This window comes from Mus musculus, chromosome 10 (assembly GCF_000001635.26).
Source record: "Mus musculus strain C57BL/6J chromosome 10, GRCm38.p6 C57BL/6J".
Classification (NCBI taxonomy): Eukaryota; Metazoa; Chordata; class Mammalia; order Rodentia; family Muridae; genus Mus; species Mus musculus.
The window spans coordinates 33,132,213-33,157,989 of NC_000076.6; the positions used below are offsets into that span (position 1 = coordinate 33,132,213).

Sequence of the window (25,777 nt, forward strand, 5' to 3'; positions counted from 1 at the left end):
TTTCCTGCAACCGTTGTTTGAAACAGAAGTTTTAGAAAGCCTCATTTTCACTAATAAAAAGGATGTGAATGTTTTTACAAGCTTTGACAGGAGGTAACATCCTAGCACTGGATCTAAACAACACCTGTTGTTAAATTTTAATGTCACATGAATTTACTGGACTAACACAGTAGGGGATGCTTAATTCTTAAGGAAGACTGTGTTTCCATAAAAAATGTCTTTCAGAAAAAAAAAAAAAAAGAAAAGAAAAAGAAAACAAAACAAAACAAAACAAAAAACCCATGAGAATAAAAAACTCATACAAAGAGCGAATGACTTTGCAATCTTCAGCTTGGTATTCTTTGGAAATGAAATAAAATGTCATTACTTGAGGCTTTTTGTTTGTTTGTTTGTTTGTTTCTATGGATTTGCAATTAAACCACAATGGATAATCTTGTAAGTAGACTGTCAGGGCTCTGTGAATCAAGTCATTTATGCAAATTCAACTGGGGAAGAAAAAGAAAACAAAACAAAACAAAAAAACCCATGAGAATAAAAAACTCATACAAAGAGCGAATGACTTTGCAATCTTCAGCTTGGTATTCTTTGGAAATGAAATAAAATGTCATTACTTGAGGCTCTAGAAAGTACTAGAAAATTAATTCATCAACAAAAATGATTATACATTTATATTATTCAAATGAGGTTGCTAAGAAGAAAAAAAAATCTGCTACTGCTTCTCTGAAATGGAATTTCAGGGAATTTGGAAGATTTTCTATAGATCAACCCCCAAACATCTGACATATATAGAAAAATGTATCTTCTTTTCTGAGACTTCTAGATTCAAGAACTGAGCATAGAACTGCCTAAAATGACCCTGATTAACATGAGTCATATTGGTTAATTTCTAGTTTTTCTTCTTCCTCCTCTCATTTTTTCTTGCCTCATATATTATATCCCTACAGCAATATCTTCTCCCTTCATTCCTTCTAGCCACCTCCCACCCCTTACATGTCTCCTCCAGAACTCCTCCATGACCACTACCCCCAAAAGAAATCAGGCCTCCCAGGGATACATACAGAACATGGGTTAACAAGTTACAAACCCTCAAATTAAGGCTGCAAGAGACAAACCAGCAGGAGAAAAAGGATCCCAAGTGCAAGCAGAAGAGTCAGTGACACTTTCTGCTTTTACTTTCTGAAGTGTTACAAGAATATCAAGTTACACAATCATAATGTGCATGCAGAGGACCTAACTGAGAGCCTACAGAGTCTGTGTTTGTCACTTCTGTCTCTAGAACCCTGCTTAGTTTAGTCGGTGGGAGTATCCTCAACCCTTCTGGCTCCTACAATCCTTTATCACCCTCTTCTTTCCAACACTCCAACAAGTGTTTGGCTAGTGTTTAGTTGTTCATTTGAATCCATCAGTTGTTGGATGATGTTTTTCTCATGACAACTGGGGGAAGCACCAATTTATGAGTATCACAGAATATTACTAGGAATCATTTCATTGACCTTTTTTTAACAGTCATGTTTAGTTCTAGCTTGGAGCTGTTGGCTGTCCTATCTCTGGTTCCTGACCACTCCGGCAGTGTCAAACATTGGAGTGGACCTCAAGTTGGACCAGTCACTGGTTGGTCAGTTCCACAAGTTTTGTGCCATTATCTCAGCACATCTTGACATGAATCCAGCCACATAACTACTACAACCTATTAAGTTCCAATTCTGTAGTGTGTCATTATATATAGTGGCTACTGTCAGTTACTACTTCAGGGCATATAGTTAAGGGTACCAACTATGATTTCTGTTATTTTAAAATGAAAGATACAGTTCTATCAAATAGCTATGCTTATTAGGCTTAAGATATTTTAGTATTTTTAATATTAAAAAGAAAAACAAAGGTGGAATTCTATCTCTTCCCCCATTTAATCAATGGCTAAAGTATTAATCTTCACCTGATATTATTAGGTCTAGGAAATTAAATAGTTGTGAGGAAATTAGGTTTAGAAAAAGTAATTAGTCTGATAAATTTGGAGTACAATTAATGTTTTTATAGCAGCAGACACTCAGAGGTACTGCTTTTTGTCTACTGTTTGGAAACATCTTAAGAAGTCAGCCAGCTGTCAGTCAGGAATGGAGCCTTTATAGTGATCCTACCATGTCATCAGAGCACTAACCCCAGAACAGTCACATGTAGTGCATCTATGGATCTTATTATGTCATCCAGAGTTGACTAAATCTAATTCCTTTTAAACCCATAAGTTATTTTTATAAAAGTTCTGGGTTTCAGAATGTTCTGAGTGATCCATTATTATGATGCAACCAGATGAAGAAATAACAGGCACAGAATCTTTTTTTTTTTTGTCTTTTTTAAAAATTAGGTATTTTCTTCATTTACATTTCAAATGCTATCCCAAAAGTCCCCCATACCCTCCCCCCACTCTCCTACCCACCCACTCCCACTTCTTGGCCCTGCCGTTCCCCTGTACTGAGGCATATAAAGTTTGCAAGACCAAGGGGCCTCTCTTCCCAATGATGGCCGACTAGGCCATCTTCTGCTACATATGCAGCTAGAGACATGAGCTGGGGGGGGGGGGGTACTGGGTAGTTCATATTGTTGTTCCACCTATAGGGTTGCAGACCCTTTTAGCTCCTTGGGTACTTTCTCTAGCTCCTCCATTGGGGCCCCTGTGATCCATCCAATAGCTGACTATGAACATCCACTTCTGTGTTTGCCAGGCACCAGCATAGCCTCACAAGAGACAGCTATTTCAGGGTCTTTTCAGCAAGCTCTTGCTAGTGTATGCAATGGTGTCAGCGTTTGGAGGCTGATTATGCTGATCCCCAGGTGTGGCAGTCCCTAGATGGTCCATCTTTTCGTCTCAGGCACAGAATCTTGATGCTCTTTCCATCTTGTAGCTGATTCTTTGTGGTGGACCTGAGAGTCACAAATAGCCTGTACTCACTATCTGCCAACAGAAAAATAATTCCTTTCAATTTTTTCACAGAAAAATGAGTTATTGAAGTTATAACCCCCTCACTGTTATGAATAATATGGTGATCTGAATGACCAAAGCTGTTTAGAAGTTGTTCTTATGATAGATGATGAAGAATTGGCCTTCATTCTGGACTCAACATTAGAGAAAAAAAATTCACTCACTGGAAGAGTAGAAGAAGTAGATGTAAGGTGATTAGGGTTATATTGCTTTTATTTTATTTTTTGTTTTTGAGAGAGAGAGAGAGAGAGAGAGAGAGAGAGAGAGAGAGAGAGAGAGAGAGAAATGGCGAAAAAAAAAAAACCATGAAGTTGGGTGGGTAGGGGGAAAGCTATTGGAGGATCTTAGAGGAGTTGGAGAAAGCCAAAGACTATGATAAAATATATTGTATCAAAAAATTTAAGCATAACTACATATTGCATTTTCACTAGACAAGTAACCAAAATGTCCTCTATAACTTCATTATAATTATCATACCCACCCAAAATTTTAGAAATATGATATTATTGTAAATGTGAGACTTTAATTGAATTTGGCAGAGAATCAGGTTCCAGATTGTTAACAAAAGTTATTTTAATCCTTAGAGAGGGGATAGTGATTTCGTGTATATTTCAAATATCTAGAATTTGCATTCTTTAAAAAAATTACATGATTTCTGATGGGTCAGAAATTTCTCATATATTGATAAGAATATATGACTATTTTAACAAAGGTCACTATTGGTTGCTTTTATATATTTTCTGTTAATATCTTTTAGCTTTTATATACTTACAGAAAAGCATAAATTCATCCTGACTCTCTATATGATACATAGACATTCTACAAATACCAATTACATTGTTAAAAGACAGATATTTGTAACCTTTTCAACTTTGTACTTGCACAAACATCTTTTTAAGAAACCTCATAGAAAATTCATTTGTGTGTGTGTGTGTGTGTGTGTGTGTAGTACACATATGATGCTGATGGTATAAACAACCATCTCTCTCCACTGCTCTCCAAATGTTGAAATACAATGTATTTCACAAACTACATCCCATGCTGAAATGCAAAACTCATAATACTTATTAGATAAAATGTGTTGTTTTACTGATATCAATCTGTAATCTAGGCTTGTCTCCCTGGAGATTCTTGTCCAGCCTCATATTGGTTCTTCACAGGAATAAAAGTGGGCTAGTATAGTTGGCAGTGTTTTTGAGTGATCAATAAGGGATAGTGAGGTTAAGTAATTTCTGCCTGAGGCTTCTGATTTTACTGCCCTGCATGGTTTGATTGTGAAGCCATCTTTAGAAGCATTGTACAGCTGCTCCTTTTTCTACTTTAACAATGCAGAGCTGCATGGCTGTGCAGTCAGATCCCCGCTTCTTTTGTACATGATTCTATATAGCAATCAAAATAATCAAAATGAATAGAATTTAAAAGTATGCCTGATGTCTCTGGTCCAGTTCTGAAGAGCAACGTTTCAAGAAGCAAAGCCTGTGTCAAACTGTCCAGTAACATTTACCCCTCATTCTTTCCAGAATATCAATAACCTGATCCTGTCATGTTTAAAGTGCTTCTAAAACATAATGTAGTCTCAGATTACGCACTCTGTTCCTTGCATTTATCTTGTCAAGGAAGGCAATTTTATGCCCTCTCAATTTTCTGTCTCTTGGCTTTGGGCAACTTCAGTAGCAAATGTGAATGGAAAATGAAAGGTACAGTTTTGTGTGCTTTGTGGAAAACGGAAGATCACCTTCTGAGTACTTTTCATTTATTTGTTGTTTTCTAGTTGAATTCTCAGTGTGTATTTCTATATCACTTGAGCCTTGATTAATTTATATGTGCAAAATTTTGCAGTGTGAAGGTAAAAATAAATTAAAGAGGGCAATGAAATTAGTAAATTAGTGTTCATTTTACCATTTTCATTGGTTTTAAAATTCTGCCATAGTTTTCTTGTCATTAAGTACAAAAAGTACATTAAGATTCATAACTTCCATCAAGTCTCTAAAAAAAACCCATGATATTAAAAAACATGATATTACTATTTAAACTGTGAACTTGCATACTTTCTTGACTTTGCATTTTCTATTTTCTTCCCTGAATAAAATGATTTAAAAAATGTTGCATTTAAAGTTTTCTACTTTCTAAACATGAGGTCATGACTCTAGAAATTTGAGTCAAATCTTGTTAAAATTTCATGTACAATTGGAAGACATCACAGGTGATGCAGTGTTGTCTGCAGCTCAACTACTTGACACACTCAAGTGCCTCTGGAGTATAGAGGCAATTCTTTGTGATTAGTAGAAAACTTTCTAGATGTCAAAATACTGGGGATCAGCAACATATCAACTTTCAGGTAGGCTACTCCTAAACACTCATAATTCATTTACTCTCCTGAAAATCATTATTCGATAGATGTGATCCACTTGTGGCCTCACTTGGGTCTTAAATCTTATTTCAAAGCACTGCAGTCAATCATCCATTTCAGAACTACCATTAGGAGTGATGGGAATTTAGCACGAAAATCAATGAGAAGATATGATGTGAATTCTTTCTAATTTTTTCTTCTTTGAGTACCACTTCAAATATAGTTCAGGAAATCCATTTTTAAAAGTAGTATTCCATCTTGCTATCATTTCCACTAAATTGAGTTCATGAACTTGAAGCATGAATCTCCATAGAGCCCTTTTCATTTTTTGAAAAAGAAAGTCTGGCATTATTATTGCTAATACCTATCAAAAGCTACTTAGAAGTCTTATTTAAAACATCTTGCCAATGGTGCCCTGGTTAACATTTTTGTCTTTTGAAAATCTAAGACTGTATTTGCCATTTTATCTTAAAAATTACTTGTGTAGCTGCGTTCTATTTGAACTACTACCTATTGATATAGGCTGGCTTTTCTTATCTCTGGGTGGTCAAAGAAATGTATGCCTTTTATCTTATTTCTATGAAGATAAATTGTCACTTTATGGAAGAAAAATATATTCAGACTTCAATAACCAGAAATTTACTTTGCATGCAAATATTCAACTAGTACTTAAAAAATACCTTATAAACTAAAATTATACCAGAAGCATCTCTTTGTACACATCTCTTTCAAGAGCCCAAACTTTAGTTCCTGATTTAAAGAATTTCTTATACTGAAATATTTGTACCACTTATTATATATTTCTTAGCTACGAGCAAATTAAACATATTTACATATGGAGAAGATTAGAAAAAATAAGGTTTTAACACGAGTTGTTTTTTAAAAAATGGTGAGATTTAAAATGATACATGTGACTTATCTGCTTATAACTCTGTTTTTTTATATATTTTGTGCATTGTGCATGAGCTATAAATTCTTAAAATCAAGGATAAGTAATTTAACTGATAATATAAAATCTCCTAGTTCTGATCATCTGTATGTGATAATGTAAGATAGTCTTAGTTACCTACTGAAATGTAATGATCTCCATGGGGACACATTGCACAATATGTTCCGGATATCAAGAAATATTTCATTCATTTGAACTACTTCATTACAACTTTTTATTCTTTCCATAAGTGATGCTTCTTTTGCTTGCTTTCTGAGCTGCAGGAGAGTCTAAATGGAGGTCAATCTAATAAAATACATCTAGACCCAAAAGAAACTCACTGCTGCTTCGAATCGTGAGAATAGGAAAGTTTACAGGAGATGAAGATCACTTTTCATTTAAGGTCCTGGATTTTGGGGTCAGGGTAAAACGGTGAAATTCAGCTAATGTGGTGATGGGCTATGGCCTATTGTCCTGCATTGCATGGGTGTATTCTACTATAGAAACTAGCATCAACAGTCTGCTAGACTCATAGAGTCTGTGTTATTTGGTTTCTTATATTTGAAGTTAATTTATGAATTGTATTTTATTTTCTGGGTGCGCAACTAGGAAATGCATCGACAACCACAACGGTGATAGACAACAAAAATGGATGTATTCCTAAATCCCCTGGAAAGGTGCTGAAGAGGTCTGTCACCGAAGACATTGTGACAACATTCAGCTCCCCTGCAGCCTGGCTTCTTGTCATCGCTCTGATTATCACATGGTCAGCTGTTGCTATCGTGATGTTTGATTTAGTGGATTATAAAAACTTTTCAGGTAAGAAGCATTATATTTGGATTTAAAGTCAATGGGAAAATATTCTCCCAAGGTGCAGCATTGTTTCTCTCCACCACAGCTTAGTGTAAGAATAAAAAACAGAAAGAGGTGCTGGGCAGCTCTGGAGTTGGTTGTTTCTATTCACTTTCTTGGTCTATTGTGTTCCCTGTTTTGAAAATGCAATCAACGTCCTCATCTTAAAAACTTTATGAAGCCTTATAAAAAACAATGATTAAAAAGCCTGATAGAAATTTATCTTTGGAGCTGAATTATTCAGATATGAAGGAAGAATAACTTATGGGCTTTATATTTGACAAAATAACACACAAACTAGATTAAACAATTTTAGACAAACAAAAGATATTTGAATTATTTCTAAGGTTCACTGACATGTGGTCTCAAGTTTTTTTTCCACGCATACTCTGTTCCTTCTACGAACCCTGCCTATTTTTCATTTTAGAAAATAGAAGGTATAAAGAGGATTTTCTCAGATTATTCATAATGAGTTATTACATATTGAGTGTCCATATGGGTTTGGCACATACAGGAATAATGCAAGTGAGAAAGGATAAATTTTTTATTAAGGGTAATTCAATCTCAAGGATCATTGTCTCTTTTTTCAAAAGAGACACTTATCATACATTATCTACTGAGTTTTTGGAGGAAATTAATTACTTGAGTAATCAATGCACATTCAATGCTTAGATGAGTAAGTAAATCTATGCCCATCATTATTTAAAAGTAGCAAAAATATTTCATTATCATCTTTATGTACTCTTCATCCACATTATTTTCTCCCTCAATTTCTTCTTATCTCCAGTGACAATAGGATCTTTAGCATCTAGACATAAAGTATTGGAGTCTGCCTATTCAGGAATTCTCTCTTCTCATAGGACTTTAGTCATTTACCAACTACTGATCAAGAACCTATTGTATGTACCAGACAATTGATATTTTCCAGGAGTCAAAACTGTAATGTAAATACAATAAAGGAATAGATGTCTATTATTTCAGTTTGTGGATGCAGAGGCATTATTGACATGACTTCTGCTAGCTATTATCTTTGCTAGTTGAACTATATCTAGCATCATTTACTAGACAGAGACAAGAACAAAATGTCAACTAAATAGTCTTAGATTTCTGCTGTAATAGGTAATGCATTTTACTGTATTCTTAGATGGACTCTTGAAAGAAAATGTAGTTGCATTTTCTATAATATAAAATGACAGAATTTTAACTGAAAAAAGTTTGGTTATGTTACTCTAGAAAACCACATTTTTACTAAGTCTAATGGATTACAGAATTTTGCATTTCCTTTCCATTAAAATATTATTTTATTTACTATAACCTCAAAAATAAAAATGGCCATGAAATATTCTTAAATTATTTTGTTATACATATTCTAGAGAGCTATATGTCAATCTACTATCTCTAAGTTAATTTTGTAAGAGGGCATAGAAATTTATTCTATAAACTGCAAAACTACCTTCGGTTTACTTTTATTTTTATTTTATTTATTTATTTTTTTTTGCTTCTTTCTGTTTTGTTTTTGGGTATTTATTTACATTTCAAATGTTATCCCCTTTCCAGGTTTCACTCCTGGAAGCCCCCTATCCCATCCCCATTGCCATGCTTCTATGAGGGTGTTCCACCACACACCCACCCACTCCTGCCTCCCTGCCATCGCATTCTGCTATACTGGAGTCTCCAGCCTTCACTGGAACAAGAGCCTCCCCTCCCATTGATGACAAATAAGGCTCTGCTACATATGCAGCTGGAGCCATGGGTCCCTCCATGTCTACCCCTTGATTGGTGATTTAATTCCTGGGAGCTCTGGGGTCTATGGTTGATTGATACTAGTTGTTCTTTCAAGGAGTTGCAAGCTACTTCGGCTCTTTCAGCCCTTCCTCTAACTCCTGCATTGGGGTCCCAATGCTCAGTCAGACATTTGGCTGTGAGTATCTGCCTCAGTATTTGTCAGGCTCTGGAAAAGCTTCCCAGGAGACAACTATATCAGACTCCTATCAGCATGCATTTCTTGGCATCCAAAATAGTGTATGTATTTGGTGACTGTCTTAGCATCAGTTCCTGCTTCCTGACATGCTTGAGTTCCAGTCCTGACTTCCTTCGGTGGTGAACAGCAACCTGGAAGTGTAAGCTGAATAAACCCTTTACTCCCCAACTTGCTTCTTGGTCATGATTTTTGTGCAGGAATAGAAACCCTGACTAAGACAGTGACTGTATATAGGATAGATTCCCAGGAAAGCAAGTTTCTGAATGGCATTTTCTTCAGTCTCTGCTCCATACTTTGTCTCTGTATTTCCTCTAGTGAGTATTTTGTTCCCCCTTCTAAGAAGGACTGAAGCACCCACACTATGGTCTTCTTTCTTCTTGAGCTTTATGTGATCTATGAATTGTATCTTGGCTATTATGAGATTTTGGGATAATTTCCACTTATCAGTGAATATATACAATGTGTGTTCTTTTGTGATTGGGTTACCTCATTCAGGATATTTTCTAGTTCCATCATTTGCCAAAAAATTTCATGATTTCTTTGTTTTTTTTTTAATAGCGGAGTAGTACTCCATTGTGTAAATGTACCACATTTTCTGTATCCATTCCTCTCTTGAATGGATTCTTTGTAGCTTCAGCCAATTACAAATAAGGCTGCTATGAACATAGTGGAGCATGTGCCCTTGTTATATGTTAAACATCTTTTGGGTATATGCCCAGGAGTGATATACATGAGTACTCTGGTAATAAATACTATGTCCAATTTTCTGAGGAACTGCAAGACTGATTTCAGAATGGTTATATCAGTGCAACCCCACCAACAATGGAGGAATATTCCTTCCTCTGCATGCTTTCCAGCATCTGCTGTTACCTGAGTTTTTGATCCTAGCCATCCTGACTGGTGTGAGATGGAATCTCAGGGTTGTGTTGATTTGCATTTCCCTGATGACTAAGGATGTTGAACATTTCTTTAGATGCTTCTGGGCCATTCTATATTCCTCAGTTGAAAATTCTTTGTTTAGCTTTGCACCCCATTTTTAATAGGGTTATTTGATTCTCTGGAATCTAACTTCTTGAATTCTTTGTATATATTGGATATACAATAGCCCCCTATTGGATGTAGGATTGGTCAAGATCTTCTCCAAATCTGTTGGTTGTCATTTGTCCTATTGACAATGTCCTTTGCCTAGATTACATAAAGATTAGATAAACTTTCCCATGGAGCTACTGTCATCAAGTGCTATGAATTGTTATGAGTCACAGTCACATTATCTGATGGTAAGTATTTCAGTTAGTCTTCCATACAAAGCACAGATCCTCTGTGAATTTCCTTCCTATGATACCCACATTTATTAATGATAAAATCACTGTATCCCCTCAAAATGATCCTACAGTCAGTTTTAAAGTCTCTTTGGAGCTGGAGAATTCATCATAGCCTAAGCTTTGTAAACAAAAATGACATAAATCTGAGCTGTTTTATCAGTGACATCATATAGGTTATGATACTTCACCATTCCATTCTCTTTTCAGGGAATTTATGACATTTTGTACTATCGGCATCAATTCCTACCTATTAATATAGTTCTAAAGGCATATTCATAAAACATCTGAAAAAAGTAATGCTTTTACTATTGCTTAAGTATAAAAAATACATTGAAATTCATGGAACTTGCTTAGCTCTTTGTTTTTAATCTTATAATTTAGTGAATATATCTAATTTCTCAACCATATTTATTTCAGTTATTACCTGCTCATCCTAGGCAAATGCAAAATTTTCTTTCTTGCTGTCCATATACAACGGTATTTCCCCAGCTCTAGAATCTGGTAGAGTTAGAGTAACAAGTTAATAGTAAGAATTATTCATGTTTCCTGACATATTCTTTCATCTATGATGCCTTTGGTAATACATAAAATAACATGCTGTGGTATAATATATTCTCTTACTTATAGTACTTATTGACACATCTATTAAAAAGCATTAGTGGAATGTGTTAGAGCTATCGGTTGACTTGACTGTATCATGCAGAAACAAACTTTTCAAGGAAAAATTGTTTTATTCATCTCTATCTATGAATATCAGACACATATAAAGTCTTTGGCGGTATAGTATTTAAAAATGCATAACTTTAACATTTTGAGATTTAAACTACCTCTTAATTTATGAAGAAATGTACATATATAATTTTATTTCATTTAATTGAAACTTTATTAAGCTTGGCCCTAGGAATTAAGAAAAGAGTGAAAAAAGAGAATGAAAGTGATTATACAATGAAATATTACCTGTTCTGAACAGTTATCCATGACTAAGAAATTACTTCAAAAGTAAGAGGCTTACTATAGCAATATTTGTAGTTCCATAGTATCTGTAGGTCAGAAATTTGGAAATGGTTTATATATGTGACTCAAGTTTCATCCGGAGATTTCACTTAAAAGATTGGCAGAGACAGCACTTGATGAAAGATTGAGGTTAATGAAACTATTTATAAAGTGTCTCCTCATCAGCTACTTAGCACCTGTATGTCCCCACAGCATGAGGGGGGGGGGGGTCGATCCTCCTAGATCAAAAAGAATAGATCCAAAGCCACATTGGCCTCATGTTCTAGTCTTTGGAATCTGATTTCATTTCTGAAAATTCTTTTAGATTTACAGGATAACTCCACTATTGTTTTGAAAAGCCTTTAGAAGTAAGAGTACAAAACAGAGAATATTACTGGACTGGGAGGCGAGATGAGGTGTTGGTGTCTGGTTGTCACACATATCATTCTCATAAAGCCTATATTCCCAAATTGTACATGTTTGGCAAATATTCAGATATAAGATAAGAACATGCACTACTCTAGTTGACAAATGGATATTACAACAAAAATAGGCACTCAGAAACACATGTCATAATAAGATAGGTTTCATAAGTGGACTAGAAATGAAAAAATTACAAAATTAAAATTTGAAAACAAATATTTAAAAAACACAAACTATCCAAAAGCTTTTTGCTTATTAAAGTCCAAATGATCCATTTAGAGTCTAAAGGAATATATGTTCAAAGACTTGGCACAATTGTAGCAAAACCTCATGGACCTCATATCAATCTCCTTGTAGATTAGGCATACTCATTTACATGTAAAATCTTATTTTCATTCATCTCTTTAGTGAGTTACTAATGAGACATTTTAATGATTCACCACAATTTTACTTAAAGAGATTTAGAGAATGAAAACTGCATTTTCAATACTGTTTTTAATTGATATAATTTAAACATTTACTTGAAGTTAGAATACATACATGATGAGTCTTTTATAACACCCCCAACAGATTTTGAATATGTAATTATTAATATCTTCAAAACAGAAGTAACAGCCTATGGAAACATGTTGAAGCTTATATGTTGAAGGCCAGCATGGTTGGCCCTGTATCAAATTACTATCTGGTAGTTTGTAACATTTGATAAATACAGTGAAACCTTTAGAATAGGTTCATTCAAAAAGAAACTTTATTTCCATTAAATACATACTATACTGACTTTAGGATGAGGATTTTAAGCTAGCAACTTTCATAACTTCTCATTCTCAAAATTTTTTATGATTTACCATGTATCCTACTCATGGAACACACAAAAATAACCCTGACACTAACATGAGTAGGAATTTCTTTTTCCTTGTCTGTGATAGATATATCTCCATTTCTTTTCTTTAGAATTTTTAATTTGGATTATTCAGAATAATGAAGACAAATTTTAGGACACTAAATATAAATAGATTGGGAAAGTATTTCAGTTTTCTTGATTCCCTGCCAAATGCAACAGCTGAAAAATATTCGAAAAATATTGGGTCTATCTGTCAGTGTTGAAAATAGCAGAAGCACTTTGCCTGTTACAGAATAGGATTAACAACACCCATAGCTCATGAATTCCTGGGAGCTGACTAGTCATGTTGAATGTACCTGCTGTTGAGTGGAAAGTCATGCTGAGAACTGAGAGGGCAGATGGAAATAAAATAGAGGAGAGTAAGGACAGACTGTGACCTTCATTTGTTTCTTAACACCTTAAGTGTTTAGGTGAGTTATTGGTCATGAAGGTCTATGCCATGCTTTAGAGATGCATGAAGCAGAAATCCCAGCAGAAACTAGAGACCAAGGAGGATGTTGCTACACAAGCATGGCCAAGATACTGGGGGAAATGTGAAAGGATGCAAGAATACACCCAGAACCCACCTTCAGAGGACAGACAATTGCTGCATTAGCTCCTACAATCTGTCTTCCCCTTTCCCAACAGTTACCTGGGAATTTCTATCTAGGAGCATTTGAGAAAATTTTAATACTTTGATAATATTATAGGGGATACAGCATATACATGTGGGATGTCTATATAGTTTAGTCATTCAAAACAGGATGCTTTTGAGAGAAAAATGAAGTTAAAAGAGGAGAAAACTCAGAATTCAAGACAAAGCATCACCCCATTGTTATGCTCATTGCTCTTATATCTCTCTTGGAAAATAAATGCCAACAGAAGCATTTAGGGAGAAAAATCAAACAAGTCTCTTAGTAACAGAGGCTACGTTCTCATGGAAGCAACTGACTCTATGACTCAAGCTTCAAAAGAAGCTCTTACGGAAAACAGAGAGTTGGCTGATGTGCTGTTTTCTGAGGACACAAATTAGTCCTCTTGATAGAAATTCCTTACCTTCAGTTGTTAACAAATGGACAGGTTTCACTTTAGCAAAAACAAATGTACACAAATCCTGTTTGTTAAGAAATTTCTTACGGTTTTCATCTTCCTCAGCGCATATATGCAAGACTGCCATAATTGTAGTATTTCTTGCACAAAAGCAAGGTCATAATTTACTAATATCCTTGTTGATAATGGGAAAGTGTTAGCATACATTGGATCAGGGTGTCTATTACTGTTTAGAAAATTTCCCAAATGTCCCACAAAACATATTGTAATCAAACCTAGCTTAGTGATCATTAGAAGACAATGATCTCTGAAAAGAATATATGATTGGCATAAGGAGGCAATCACTCATAAAATGTAGATTGAATTTGAACTCTGTTAGGGGGAAATAAGATCAGTAATCGGAAAAGAAAGATGACAATGATGTGATGGTATAAGCATCAATTTATTACAAAATTCTTGCAGACAGCCCACAGATATTTCTTTTAAATAGAGTTTCTAATGAGATGTGCCATTTATCTATTGCTTTGGAAATTAACTCCCTATTTTTTTTTCTTTTCTTGGCACTTATCCTAGTTAAGCAGGTGCACTGCTTATTGGGATGTTGAGTTTAACAGAGTGAAATTATTTTGGGGGAAATCTCCAACTTATTCTCTCTCTCTCTCTCTCTCTCTCTCTCTCTCTCTCTCCATCTATCTACTACTTATCTGTTCATTTTCTACATACCTGCCTACCTATTTGCAGCTGTGCATAGGAAAGCATTTGTCTGTAGATGTATATATTCATTATATATGTGATTATGTCATTATATTTGAGGAAAGTTCAGAGATTACAGTGAATATAACAATTTTTTTTATAAATTCTCATGTGAACTGGGATTTATAGAATAGCAGACATTTTGTGTGCTTCTTTTTGTAATTCAAATCTTATCTCAAAGTCCACATTTTTCATAAATGTCCCAGGCTATCGGATTCTTTAGGGCAATAAGACTAAAAGGGTTTGTGTTTTTACCCAGTTCCCTATGCTTAGAAGTATACCTAAGAAGAAGAGGGTTCTATAGTTCAGTCATTATTAGACAAAAATTTAATGGTCCTTCATAAAATGAGGAAATAGATAAAGAAAATTGTGTTCATTTCTAATTGGAATGATCTCTTAAGCATAAGCTTGTAAAAATTCTTAATTTTGGTCTTAGTTTTTTATTGGAGTTATGATAAAACTACATTATTATTTTTTAAAGGAAAAGTTGAAAATTGTATGTTTCCTAGATGGTTGGTTGCAGAGTCAAAGTATCCAGCGGAGTGAAACATTTGTTGTTTTTTGTTTTATTTTGTTTTGTTGTATTTTGTTTCTTTGAGACAGAGTCTCACTTTGTAGCACTGTCTGTCCTGAAACTCATCATATAAACCAGGATGGACTCAAACTCACAGAGATCCTCTGCCTTCCAATTCTGGGATTAAAGGCATGTGATACCATGCCCACCTCAAACATTAAGAGTTTTTGAGGATAAATATTATCCTCACCACACCATACTATACCATACCATACCATACCATACCATACCATACCATACCATACCATACCATATACTGAGACTTATTTTGGAAGTCTAGCTGTCAAAAATCATCTGGTGTTTAAATTCATGTCTTTAGTGAACTCTTTCCATATCTTTAACAAATGTGTCCATCATAATTTCTAAAATTTGTGTGTGTGTGTGTGTGTGTGTGTGTGTGTGTGTGTGTGTGTGTGTGATAACATATAAGCCACAGCGTGCAATATGGAGGTCAAAAGACAATCTGTGGCAGGTTCTGTTTCTATGAAATAGGTTCTAGAACTGGAGTCAGTAGATGCCCTAGCGGTAAGTGATCCTATCTACTGAGTCATTTTACTACCTACCATTTACTAATATGAAGTAAGTTGATGCAAGTTGTGGGTTTCAATTCTTTGTGATGTGAAATCATAGTCATCACCATTGATCTGCTAGGATCCTTGAAGAGCTTTCAGTCTGACAAAGCAAATCAAAACAGCCAGGCTGTGATGGCACACTCCATTAATCCCAGTACTTGGGAGGCAGAGGCAGGCAGATTTCTGAGTTCAAGGCCAGCCTGGTCTACAGAGTGAGTTTCAGGACAGCCAGGGCTACATAGAGAAACCCTATTTCGAAACTGCCCCCCCACCCCCAAAGCAAAACAAATCAAAACAACATAGTGGATACATTATGCAACTATACTATTATGTAATATATACTACTCTACTCTCAGCAGCAGTGTGTTAGGAATTCTTCCATTTTCCCATTCACACATCTTGCTGTCTGTGATTTCTCTGATAGCTATGCAAATCCATTACAATAAAATATCAGTGTAGCTTTGATTTAAATTCAATTGAATTTCTTTGATGTCTAAGAATGTTGAAACAATTTTCATACATGTTTTGGCCATTTGTATATTGTAGTCTAGTATCCACTTCATCTGCTCCTTCATTGATGGGAGTTTTGGTGGTTATTTTTTAATTCTTTATGTATTCCTGCTGTTACTCTCCTTTCAGTTGTAGAGCTGAGAGAAGTTTTCTTCCATTTTATTTGTTGTCTCTTCCTTCACTGTTTCCTTCGTTTTGTACAGATTTTTAATAGTTCACCCAATCTCATTTATTAATTCTTGTTATTATCTTGAGGTCTTACATGTCTTTATGGCTAACCTTACATGTTAACATGCTTTTTCTAGTGGTTTTAAAGTTTTAGGTTATATGTTAGTTACTTTGGTTTATGTTTTACTTTTGTTAAATTTTATATTTGTTTTTGAAATATAGCATGAAAAGTAATGGGTTTTATTACTGCATATTTTCCCTTTACATATATATTTATATACATTATGTGTACATACATATATACATAATGTATACATACATATATACACATCATTCATATATACACTTAAATAATGTATACATACAACATATGTTTTTGTACACATATATGTATGTGTGTGTATGTGTATTTTTTTACAAAAATAATTCTGCCAATGCATGAGTATGGGAGATCTTTACTTATCTTCTGGTATCTTTTTCTGTTTCTTTCTTTAGTGTTTCTAAATTTTGCTTGGTAAAGTTTTTACCTTTTTTTCTTAGATTTATTCTTAGATAACACATTAGATAACTGTGAATAGGGTGTTTTTTTATTTTAATATCTTTATTAGTATGTTTGTTATTGGTGTATATTGAAGCTGTTGATTTTTTTTTTCCGACTGTGTATCTTACTACTATGTTGAAGATGTTTATTAACTCTAGGAGGCTGGTTTTTTTTCTCCCTTTGGTCCTGGTATTTATTTCATTAATAGAAATCATAACTAAAACATATATTGAGTGAAAAACATTTAAGTCATAACTATTAACATTTATAATTTACCATCTAAATAAATCAATTTTATGGTAACTATCATCCCCCAAAATATGATTTAGCAGTAAGAACTAACATTTGGAGTCATATTGAAATCAATTTACATAATATTATCTTTATAAGCACAGAAAAACAATGATTTTCAATGTTTTTCAGTCATGATCCTGACCCTGCCTTTAGTGCAACATACTTCAGTTTCAAGCATAGTGAAAAAACATATGTAAAACATCTGTCACTCTATTATAAGTAGTAAATTTGACATTTTGGATAAATTTGCAACCCAATACAATGAGAACAAAGATGAAATTGGTCTGATCGAGGGCCAACATAGTTAACACAAGAGAAAGAGCTGTGAACATTAAAAACAAAGATGACAAATCCTGTGTTCAAAACTTCATTTAGAAATAGGTGAACATGTAGCTTGTTGGTATTTCTTGTTCTATACTTCTATTTCTCTAAAAAGCTTCGAGGATATGACAACTTGGTGCAGGAATGCCTTTCCTACGTGTATTAGCTTTAAAATATAATATAATATAATATAATATAATATAATATAATATAATATAATATAATGTAATATAATATATATTATTCTCTCTGTTTCTCTTTCTCTCTGTCTCTGACTCTGTCTCTCTCTGTCTCTCTGTCTCTCTCTGTCTCTCTCACTCTGTCTCTCTCTCTCTCTGTCTCTCTAATTATGTCATCTGATTCTCTTATAGAAAACTCCAGTTTTGGTCTGCATAAACTCTTGGTGGCTCACAGCTATCCCATCAATAAAGTTTGAGGGTATCCAACAGCTTCCTTTTATCTCCAAGGACACTAGGCATTCAAGTCATGAACCTCCATGTGTCTAGAAAAAAATCTCATACTCATAAAATAAATAAAGTTTTCAAAAAATCAGTAGAATATAAAATCCAAAAGGGTTAAGCTTCTGTATCTATGTGCATAAGGATCTGGGAATAAGACTTAATACCTATGATTTGTGTTTGAATATTTGATATATTAGGGAAAAAAGGAGATGGAATTTTCAAAAGAAAGGAAAAAATCTAAAATTGGTAAATGTTGAAGTTCACGGGAATGCAGAACAGTCATATTACACGTTGTCAGTTTCAACAGGTAGAAATAGATGTTTACAGTTCTTTCTCTTCCCTAGTTTGAGCATAGTGTGAGAGAAAGGAAGCAAATGCCAACTCTGAAAGGCAGGAGGCAAGCATAGGAGTGAATTTTTCGCCATTAGAAGGTCATTACAGTGCATACTTAGGAGACAAGTTGATTTATCAGTGAGATAAATGCTCTACCCCAAGTGAATACTTTTAATTATGAAGGTAAAATGTTCACGAAGTCTTGGATGCTTGAAATTTTTTTCAATATTTTATTTTCTTCATTTACATTTCAAATGCTATCCTGAAAGCCCCCTATACCCTCCCCCCACCCTGCTCCCCTACCCACCCACTCCCACTTCTTGGCTCTGGCGTTCCCTGTACTGAGGCATATAAAGTTTGTAAGACCAAGCGGCCTCTCTTCCAAATGATGGCCGACTAGGACATCTTCTGCTACATATGCAGCTAGAGACACAGCTCTGGGGGGTTACTGGTTAGTTCATATTTTTGTTCCACCTACAGGGTTGCAGACCCCTTCAGCAATCTGGGTGCTTTCTCTAGCTCCTCCATCTAATAGATGACTATGAGAATCATTTTATACAGTCCAGTCACTATCTCTCCCTTAGTCCAGCCACTTACTGTTCCTTATCCCATACCTCTCCCCTGTTTCCAAGAGGATTTAAAAAAAAAAAAAAGGAAAAAAGAAAAAGAAAAGGAAAGAGAAAAGACAGTCATTGCAGTTCCAGTATTATTCTGAATAAATATTGTTACTGATTTCTTGACTTTCATGCTTGACAAAAATGACTGCTCCACCACATTTTCCATTGGTTTTTCCCATTCCTGGGTAAGGTGCTAATGCAGAGAGAGACAGAAACTTATTCTTAAACTATTACCATCACAATAATGCAGATGTATGGGTGGTTCTGAAGCTAAGGTCCTATTTCTTAATTGGTTCTTGATTTGCCAGTAAAAAAGCCATGGACCAATTGCTGGGTGAAAGAAATAGGCAGGAATTCCTACAGGCAGGAGGTTGGAAGTGCTTCGCAAGGACTAGATGTAACTGAGTAACTAAAGTTTAGGTTAGGAGGTGCAGAGCTAAGAGTATTGATAAAGGTACACTAGCCAGAGGAGTTTAATAATGTCCAGCAATTTTTCCAAGAAGGTAAGTTGAAAATGAATAATGTGTATGTCTGTGTCTTATCTTTGAACTCAAGGGAAGCTGGGTGGGGCCTGGTAGGATGTCTTGTTTCAGGAGCTTAGGCAGATTAGCAAAAGCTAAAAGCAACATGCAAACTTGAAGGTCTTAGAAGAGGAGCAAATGAGAGTATATGGTCATGAATTTCATCTCATCACTTGCAAGTTGAAATTGCCTATCCCATCATTCTTCCCTCTAGTTGTCATGCAGACATCTAAACCTCTCATAGACTTTGTGAATTATATAAAATCAAATTCAAATAGGACAACCCTTATCTTTGATGCATGGTCATCTTGCTTTTCTACTCAAACCTCAAATGATATTCTGGTAAAGTAAATGATTATATGTAATATTCAATCCACTCTTGTCTGTATTTGAAAATTGCCTTGATAGCTGATTATTTATTTTGGCATATAGGATTTATTTTTATTTTTTTGGGTTTTTAACTTGCTTTTGAACATAATATTTTTCATCTACTGTCTTCTCTTTTTATCATATTATTCTTTAATTATAGATTTGCTTTCTATATTAATCACAAATCCCTCTAATCTAGCCACTGTGTATTATTAGTAATGCCTGGCCACCTGATAACAAAATTAGAAGATTGAGTAAAACATAAGACAATGTATAATTTATATATGATATATAAATAACACTGGATTTTGCCTAATAATCTATCATCCTCCATTGTAGACTAGTGAATTCTTAAGCAGAGAAGCAAAATTTATTTTGTTATCTACTTCAATTGTCATAGTTAGGGATACTACTGGTGTAATAAAAAACCATGACCAAAAGCAAGTTAGGGAGGAAGGGGTTTATTTGTCTTATATTTCCACATACTAGTTCATCAATGAAGAAAGTCAGGGCAATAATTTAAAGAGGGCTAGAACCTGGAGGCACGGGCTGGTGCATAAGCCATACAGGGGTGCTGCTTGCTGGCTTGGTTATCATGGGTTGCTCAGTTTGTTTTCTTAGAGAACTCAGGACCACAAGCCCCTAGGATGGCACCACCCACAATGGTCTGGACCTTTCCCCTATTAATTGATAATTAAGAAAATGCCCTAAGTTTGGGTCCCCAGAACTCGGTAAAAGCCAGACATGGAGGCAAACGCCTATAATCCAGTGCTGGTGGGCTACAGCCAGGTGGATCCCCACAGCTGGATCTTATAGAGGGATTTTGTTAATTGTGATTTTTTTTTTCTTTCTGAGGACTCTAACCTTAGTCGAGTTGTACAAGTACCTGGCACAGTTATACCCGCTAACTAAAATTTTCCCCTCAAGCAATGATTAAATTGATCTGGCCTAGATGACAGTGTCAATCTTAAAATCCTTTAGCTGATTTTAAGAGGTATATTACATATTTAATTTTCTGATTTTTTCCAAGATTTAGCAAGTACATTTCTCTGCTCTCCTACCAAAATTCTATGTCTTTCTGTTTTATAGATATGTTTATCTTATACTTTATGAGTCTTGTAAGAGAAAATACTCTTCTGTTTTTATTTAATTGTCCCTATTGCTCTTGAGTAATTTTTAAAATTGCTAAACAAGTACAATAATATTTAATATTCCTGTTTGATCTGATTGAGTACACAAAAAATGTCATATGTCCATTAAGTTTTTTATAAAATGAATCTTCTTAATAATGTTAAAATGAAAAATATTTTAATCAATTTTATTGAACTATGTCTGAAAAAGTGTGTTTTTGGGGGGTACAGATAATGTACTCCAAAGAAATTCAATATGTATACAAAATTACTTTTTAGTAAATGAAATACTCAAGACTGTGCTAGAACAGAAATTCAAACAACAGAATGCAGTGATATGGACTTTATTCTGGGATAGCCCGAGACTGCTACTGGAGGGGAAAAAATTAATCTGAGAAATAAAGTAGAAAAGAAAAGTATTACAGCATCACAAACTCCATAAGCATATTGCTGATTTCTACCATTTGTGCTTAATTTTCAATTTATACAGAAATAGAAAATCAGAAAACCATTAAAAAGTTGTTTGACTCTACTATAGCAATGGCAATCAATGGCAATAATCAACAAGGATACACAAGATTAGTGATCTGTGGTGTGAGAAATTATAACTAAATTATTACATGTAAAAAGCTTACAAAACACCCCCTTGGCTGAATATCACATTGCTAAAGACAAGTTTTGATAGTGAATGTAAATGCATAATTTTCTATATACATTTTATTAAATATTTAAGCATAATATTGTCAATACTAAAAATTTCAGGGCCCAATTTCTCATGAGACAACTGAATTCATGAGAAGGGCATTTAATTTAACTGTGTTTTATTAAAAATTGTTCACATTTCCTTATATCTTTTAAATTTATTTGAGAATCATGTATGAATATTATAGCTACAGCATTTCCACCCCTCCAATTCCTCTTCTAAATCTTCTATATACTACTCCCTCAAAAATTCATAACTTCTTCATTAGTTGTTATTATACACACAGTCACATTCACACACACTCAAATAGGTATACATAAATACAGCTTGCTTAATACATTTAGTGTTGCTTGTATGCGTATATGATTAGGGCAGACCAGTTGAGATTGGATAACTCATCAGGGGGCTTCTTCCTAGTGTTGACTGATTCTTCCACTTCCAGCTGGCAACAGTTGCCCATAGCTTTTCATCTCCTGCCTTATAAAATTTCCCTCATGCGACTGTGCTGTTGCTGTCCAGATATTGTTTATAGAACAATAGTCTTAAAATTTAATGGTCTCGGCTTCTTTGTCATAGATAGAAGGCAACCTGGTTCTCTGGTTTTTGTTTGTTTGTAGCCTTTCTATCCACTCTTTTCCAAACAGTTCTCTGAGCCATATGTGTAGATGCTATGTTGTAGACACAACAGTTGTGGCTGGGCACAGCATAGCTAGTTGTTACCTGAATTTTGACCAGTTGCTGAGTTCTGTAATAGTATCTATTGATGCATAAAATGGCTTTTTAAATGAGGTGTAAGAATTTCACGTATTTGTAGATATAGGAATAAGTATTTAGAATGCAGTCAGGGATATACTGGTTTAGGAAATTGGAAGTTTAAGTCTCCTCTAAGTTCAAAGACCTTGCCAGTGACAAATAATTGGCTAATCTCTTGAGACAGGCATCATCTAAACTGGTCCTTCATTTGAATCAGACCTCTGTTTTTGTACCTCAGAATACAAGTGGTACTCCATGACATTTTAGAATATCTTGCCATTTTGATCATTGTTCTGGTTCCTTGGAAATATAGTTCGCATACGGTCATACCATTTTTAAATAAAGCCTTTTGTTGTATTAATCCTTTGGTTTTTTTAATTCTTTCTGTATTCTGGATATTAATCTTTTATCAGAAGTTTAACTAGCAAGGATTCATATTCAATCTATTGATTATTTCTTTTGATATATAAAAATCATTAGAGTTTTATGTGGTCTCCTTTGTCAATGACATTGATTCCTGAGTAAATGATCACTTTCCAAAAACTCCTTTCCTGCACATATATTTTGTTGGGTGCTGCCTATGTACTCTGCTCAATGTTTCAGCATTTCAAATTTTAACATTGAGGTCTTTGATCCATTTGCAGTATTGATCGTGGTAATAGATATTGTTATAATTTCATTCTTGAGCATGTAGTGTTCCCAGTATCATTTATCAAAGATGATGGCTTTTTTCTAGTGTACTTTTCTGGCATTTTTGTTTTCAAACTTCAGGTGGTTATAGTTAAATGTATTCATCTTTAGAATTTTTTTTATTTTGGTCTATTGATTGACATGTGTATCTTTTTGATATCACCTTAATGATTTTATTACTATCATTTTGTAATATATATTACAAAATTATATATATATATATATATGAAAATCTGGTACAGTAATAACCCTCCCACCCCCAGACTTGTAGCTCAGGATTTTCTTACCTGTTTGAAGTATCCTGTGGTTCTATTCCAGTATTAGGATGCCATTATCTACGGCAGTGAAAAGTATTGTGAGTATTTTGGTTGGAATTGCATTGAAATTCTAACGTGCTCTTGATAGGATAACTTTTCACAATATTACTTTTACCAATATCTGACTATGGGAAAGCTTTCCCTTTAGTGTCTTCCACACTTTCTTTCTTCAGAGACTTAAAAGTTTTAACTATAGAAGTCTTTTATCTGTTTGGTTAACTCTACTGTTAAATTTTCTTAAAGATAATTAGTAATCAGAGTGTACCAATGATCTCTTTCTCTTAAATGTTCCATATTTGCCATGATTGCTGTATGTTTCTTTAGTGTGAATGCTCTGTTTTTAATTATTACAATATTCTTTGCTTAAGTAGTTCAGTTAGCCTACTCTATCTTTAATCACTGGCGTTCTCCTTTCTCCTTGATTCTTATACTGGTAAGCCTATTTTCTAAGCCACCAGCTGAGTTTTCCATCCACTGTCATCTCAAGTTCTCTTCAATAGTTCTATCTATTGACTGATGTCAATTTTGATATTCTGATTTGTCTTTGCATTTTCCATTTAACCATATATTTGTCTTTTCTTGTACAGGACTCAGGCTATCACTTTTAAGTTCATTGAACTGAATTCCTTAAATTATTTTACGAAGTTTATGACTGTTAGGAAGTTATCTGCTTTATCTTTGGATACTTCAAGACAATTTTTAAAGAACATTTCTTTAAGACTTTATGAGGAGGCATCCTGTGTTATTCATTCATTTTGCCTGTGATTTTGTGACCTGGTCCTTGTGTGTTTTATGTGGGATTAGAATCTACTTTAGTACAATCTTGTGAAGGACTTGTGTAATCACAGGTAGGCATTGGAGTTTGAAGATGAGACTTGATTATTAGACATTTCACCAAAGAAAGATAGTTGAGTTTCTAAAGCTAGGCTTTGGGATTTAGAGTTCAGGCTCCCTTTGGGTGTTGTAGGAGTAGGTGCAGAGTCAGCACCCAAGGTCTGCTCCAGACAGACCTTTCCTTTCAATCTGAGCACTTCAGCCAACATTTTTAGATGATATAATGTAGCTACACATGAATGTAACAAAATAAAATAGAAGGAATGGAGACACAAGGGTAATCACCACATAGTTTTTCTGATTTTTACATTTTACAAACTTTGGTATATTGTGCAGTCTTTGTGCTCTGCATCCCCCCTCAGTACTGTTTTATATGTATTTATACACTAATATGATAATTTCATAATATACACTGATATATATGTAATATATTTATATACTACTTTATATACATACTAGAGCAGGATATATTTTACATATCTGAACAAAATATTAGCCTAGAGATATTTATAGTCTGGGAAACAAATTTCCTTAGGTTCTCTGGTAATGGCTGCTGAAGTTTTTCCTTGGTTTCCATGTCTTTTAGCAAGCTCCATTGCCAAGATTGGCTCAGATCCTCTAAAACTAGTGAATGATGCTGTGGAGGAGACAACAGACTGGATCTATGGCTTCTTCTCTTTGCTATCTGACATCATCTCATCTGAAGGTGACGAAGATGATGAGGATGCAGATGAAGACATTGATAAAGGTACCAAAAGTGCAAAGTTTTATCTGTCATATATAGAGTTTTATACAGTTGTATCTAACAGCTATGACAGGGTATTGGACACTCTTGACACTGACTTGCTGAGGGTTCAGACCTAGTGAGCAATTGAACAAACTAAACTAAAATGAGGATACTTACTAGTACAAAAATCACTCCAATAAGTTCCCAAATAGAGTGAATTGCTCTCTGTTTGGGTTTAGTCCTATAGTTTATCTGCCATGTGGAAAAGCTATCAAAACTAAGTGAAGCATTTAGAGTGGCATTATAGCAGAAATTCTTGATATAAATGATTATAAAACCACAATAGATTACCAACTTACATGGTTATTTGATACAGAGTAGCTATTTTTCAAATTCATCTCTAGAGGTAGTGAAACAAAAACATTAAAACTAACAATCAAGTGTTTCTACCTATAAGCCACATTAATTATAGAATAGTAATAACTAATCATAAAAAGCCTAGTTAAAGCATATATTGATGGAATCAAATGGAGACATGAAATTGAAAGATACATTTTAAGTATTATATAAGTTAGCAGCTCACATTTAATGAATAAAAGTAAATGGAAAAACGAGCTGTATATAAATTGGCATTTAGAGGGTTTGCAAAGAAGAAAGCCTGGCGTTCCAGTTTGTTATATAATATTTAAAACAAATTAATGGTAACTGTGAGTCATCCAAGATTATTCACTCAGTCTTACCCAACAGCACAATTCTGACTATTAAAACCCCTTTTATGACTATTTTGGAAACTGATTTCTGATTTGGTCCTGTAAGGAGGCAAAACAAACAAAAAA

At 34.3% G+C, this 25,777-nt stretch overlaps 1 protein-coding gene across 3 annotated transcripts in view; it reads left to right on the plus strand.

The window, feature by feature from the left end:
* Nucleotides 1-25,777, plus strand: part of Trdn (triadin) — a 393,227-nt gene that overhangs the window by 48,730 nt on the left and 318,720 nt on the right. For all 3 annotated transcript variants that reach the window (NM_029726.2, NM_001364697.1, NM_001364696.1), the window contains exons 2-3: nt 6,862-7,071; nt 24,801-24,962. In NM_029726.2, coding sequence (NP_084002.2) covers nt 6,862-7,071; nt 24,801-24,962 — 372 coding nt within the window. The remainder of the gene's footprint in view (nt 1-6,861; nt 7,072-24,800; nt 24,963-25,777) is intronic.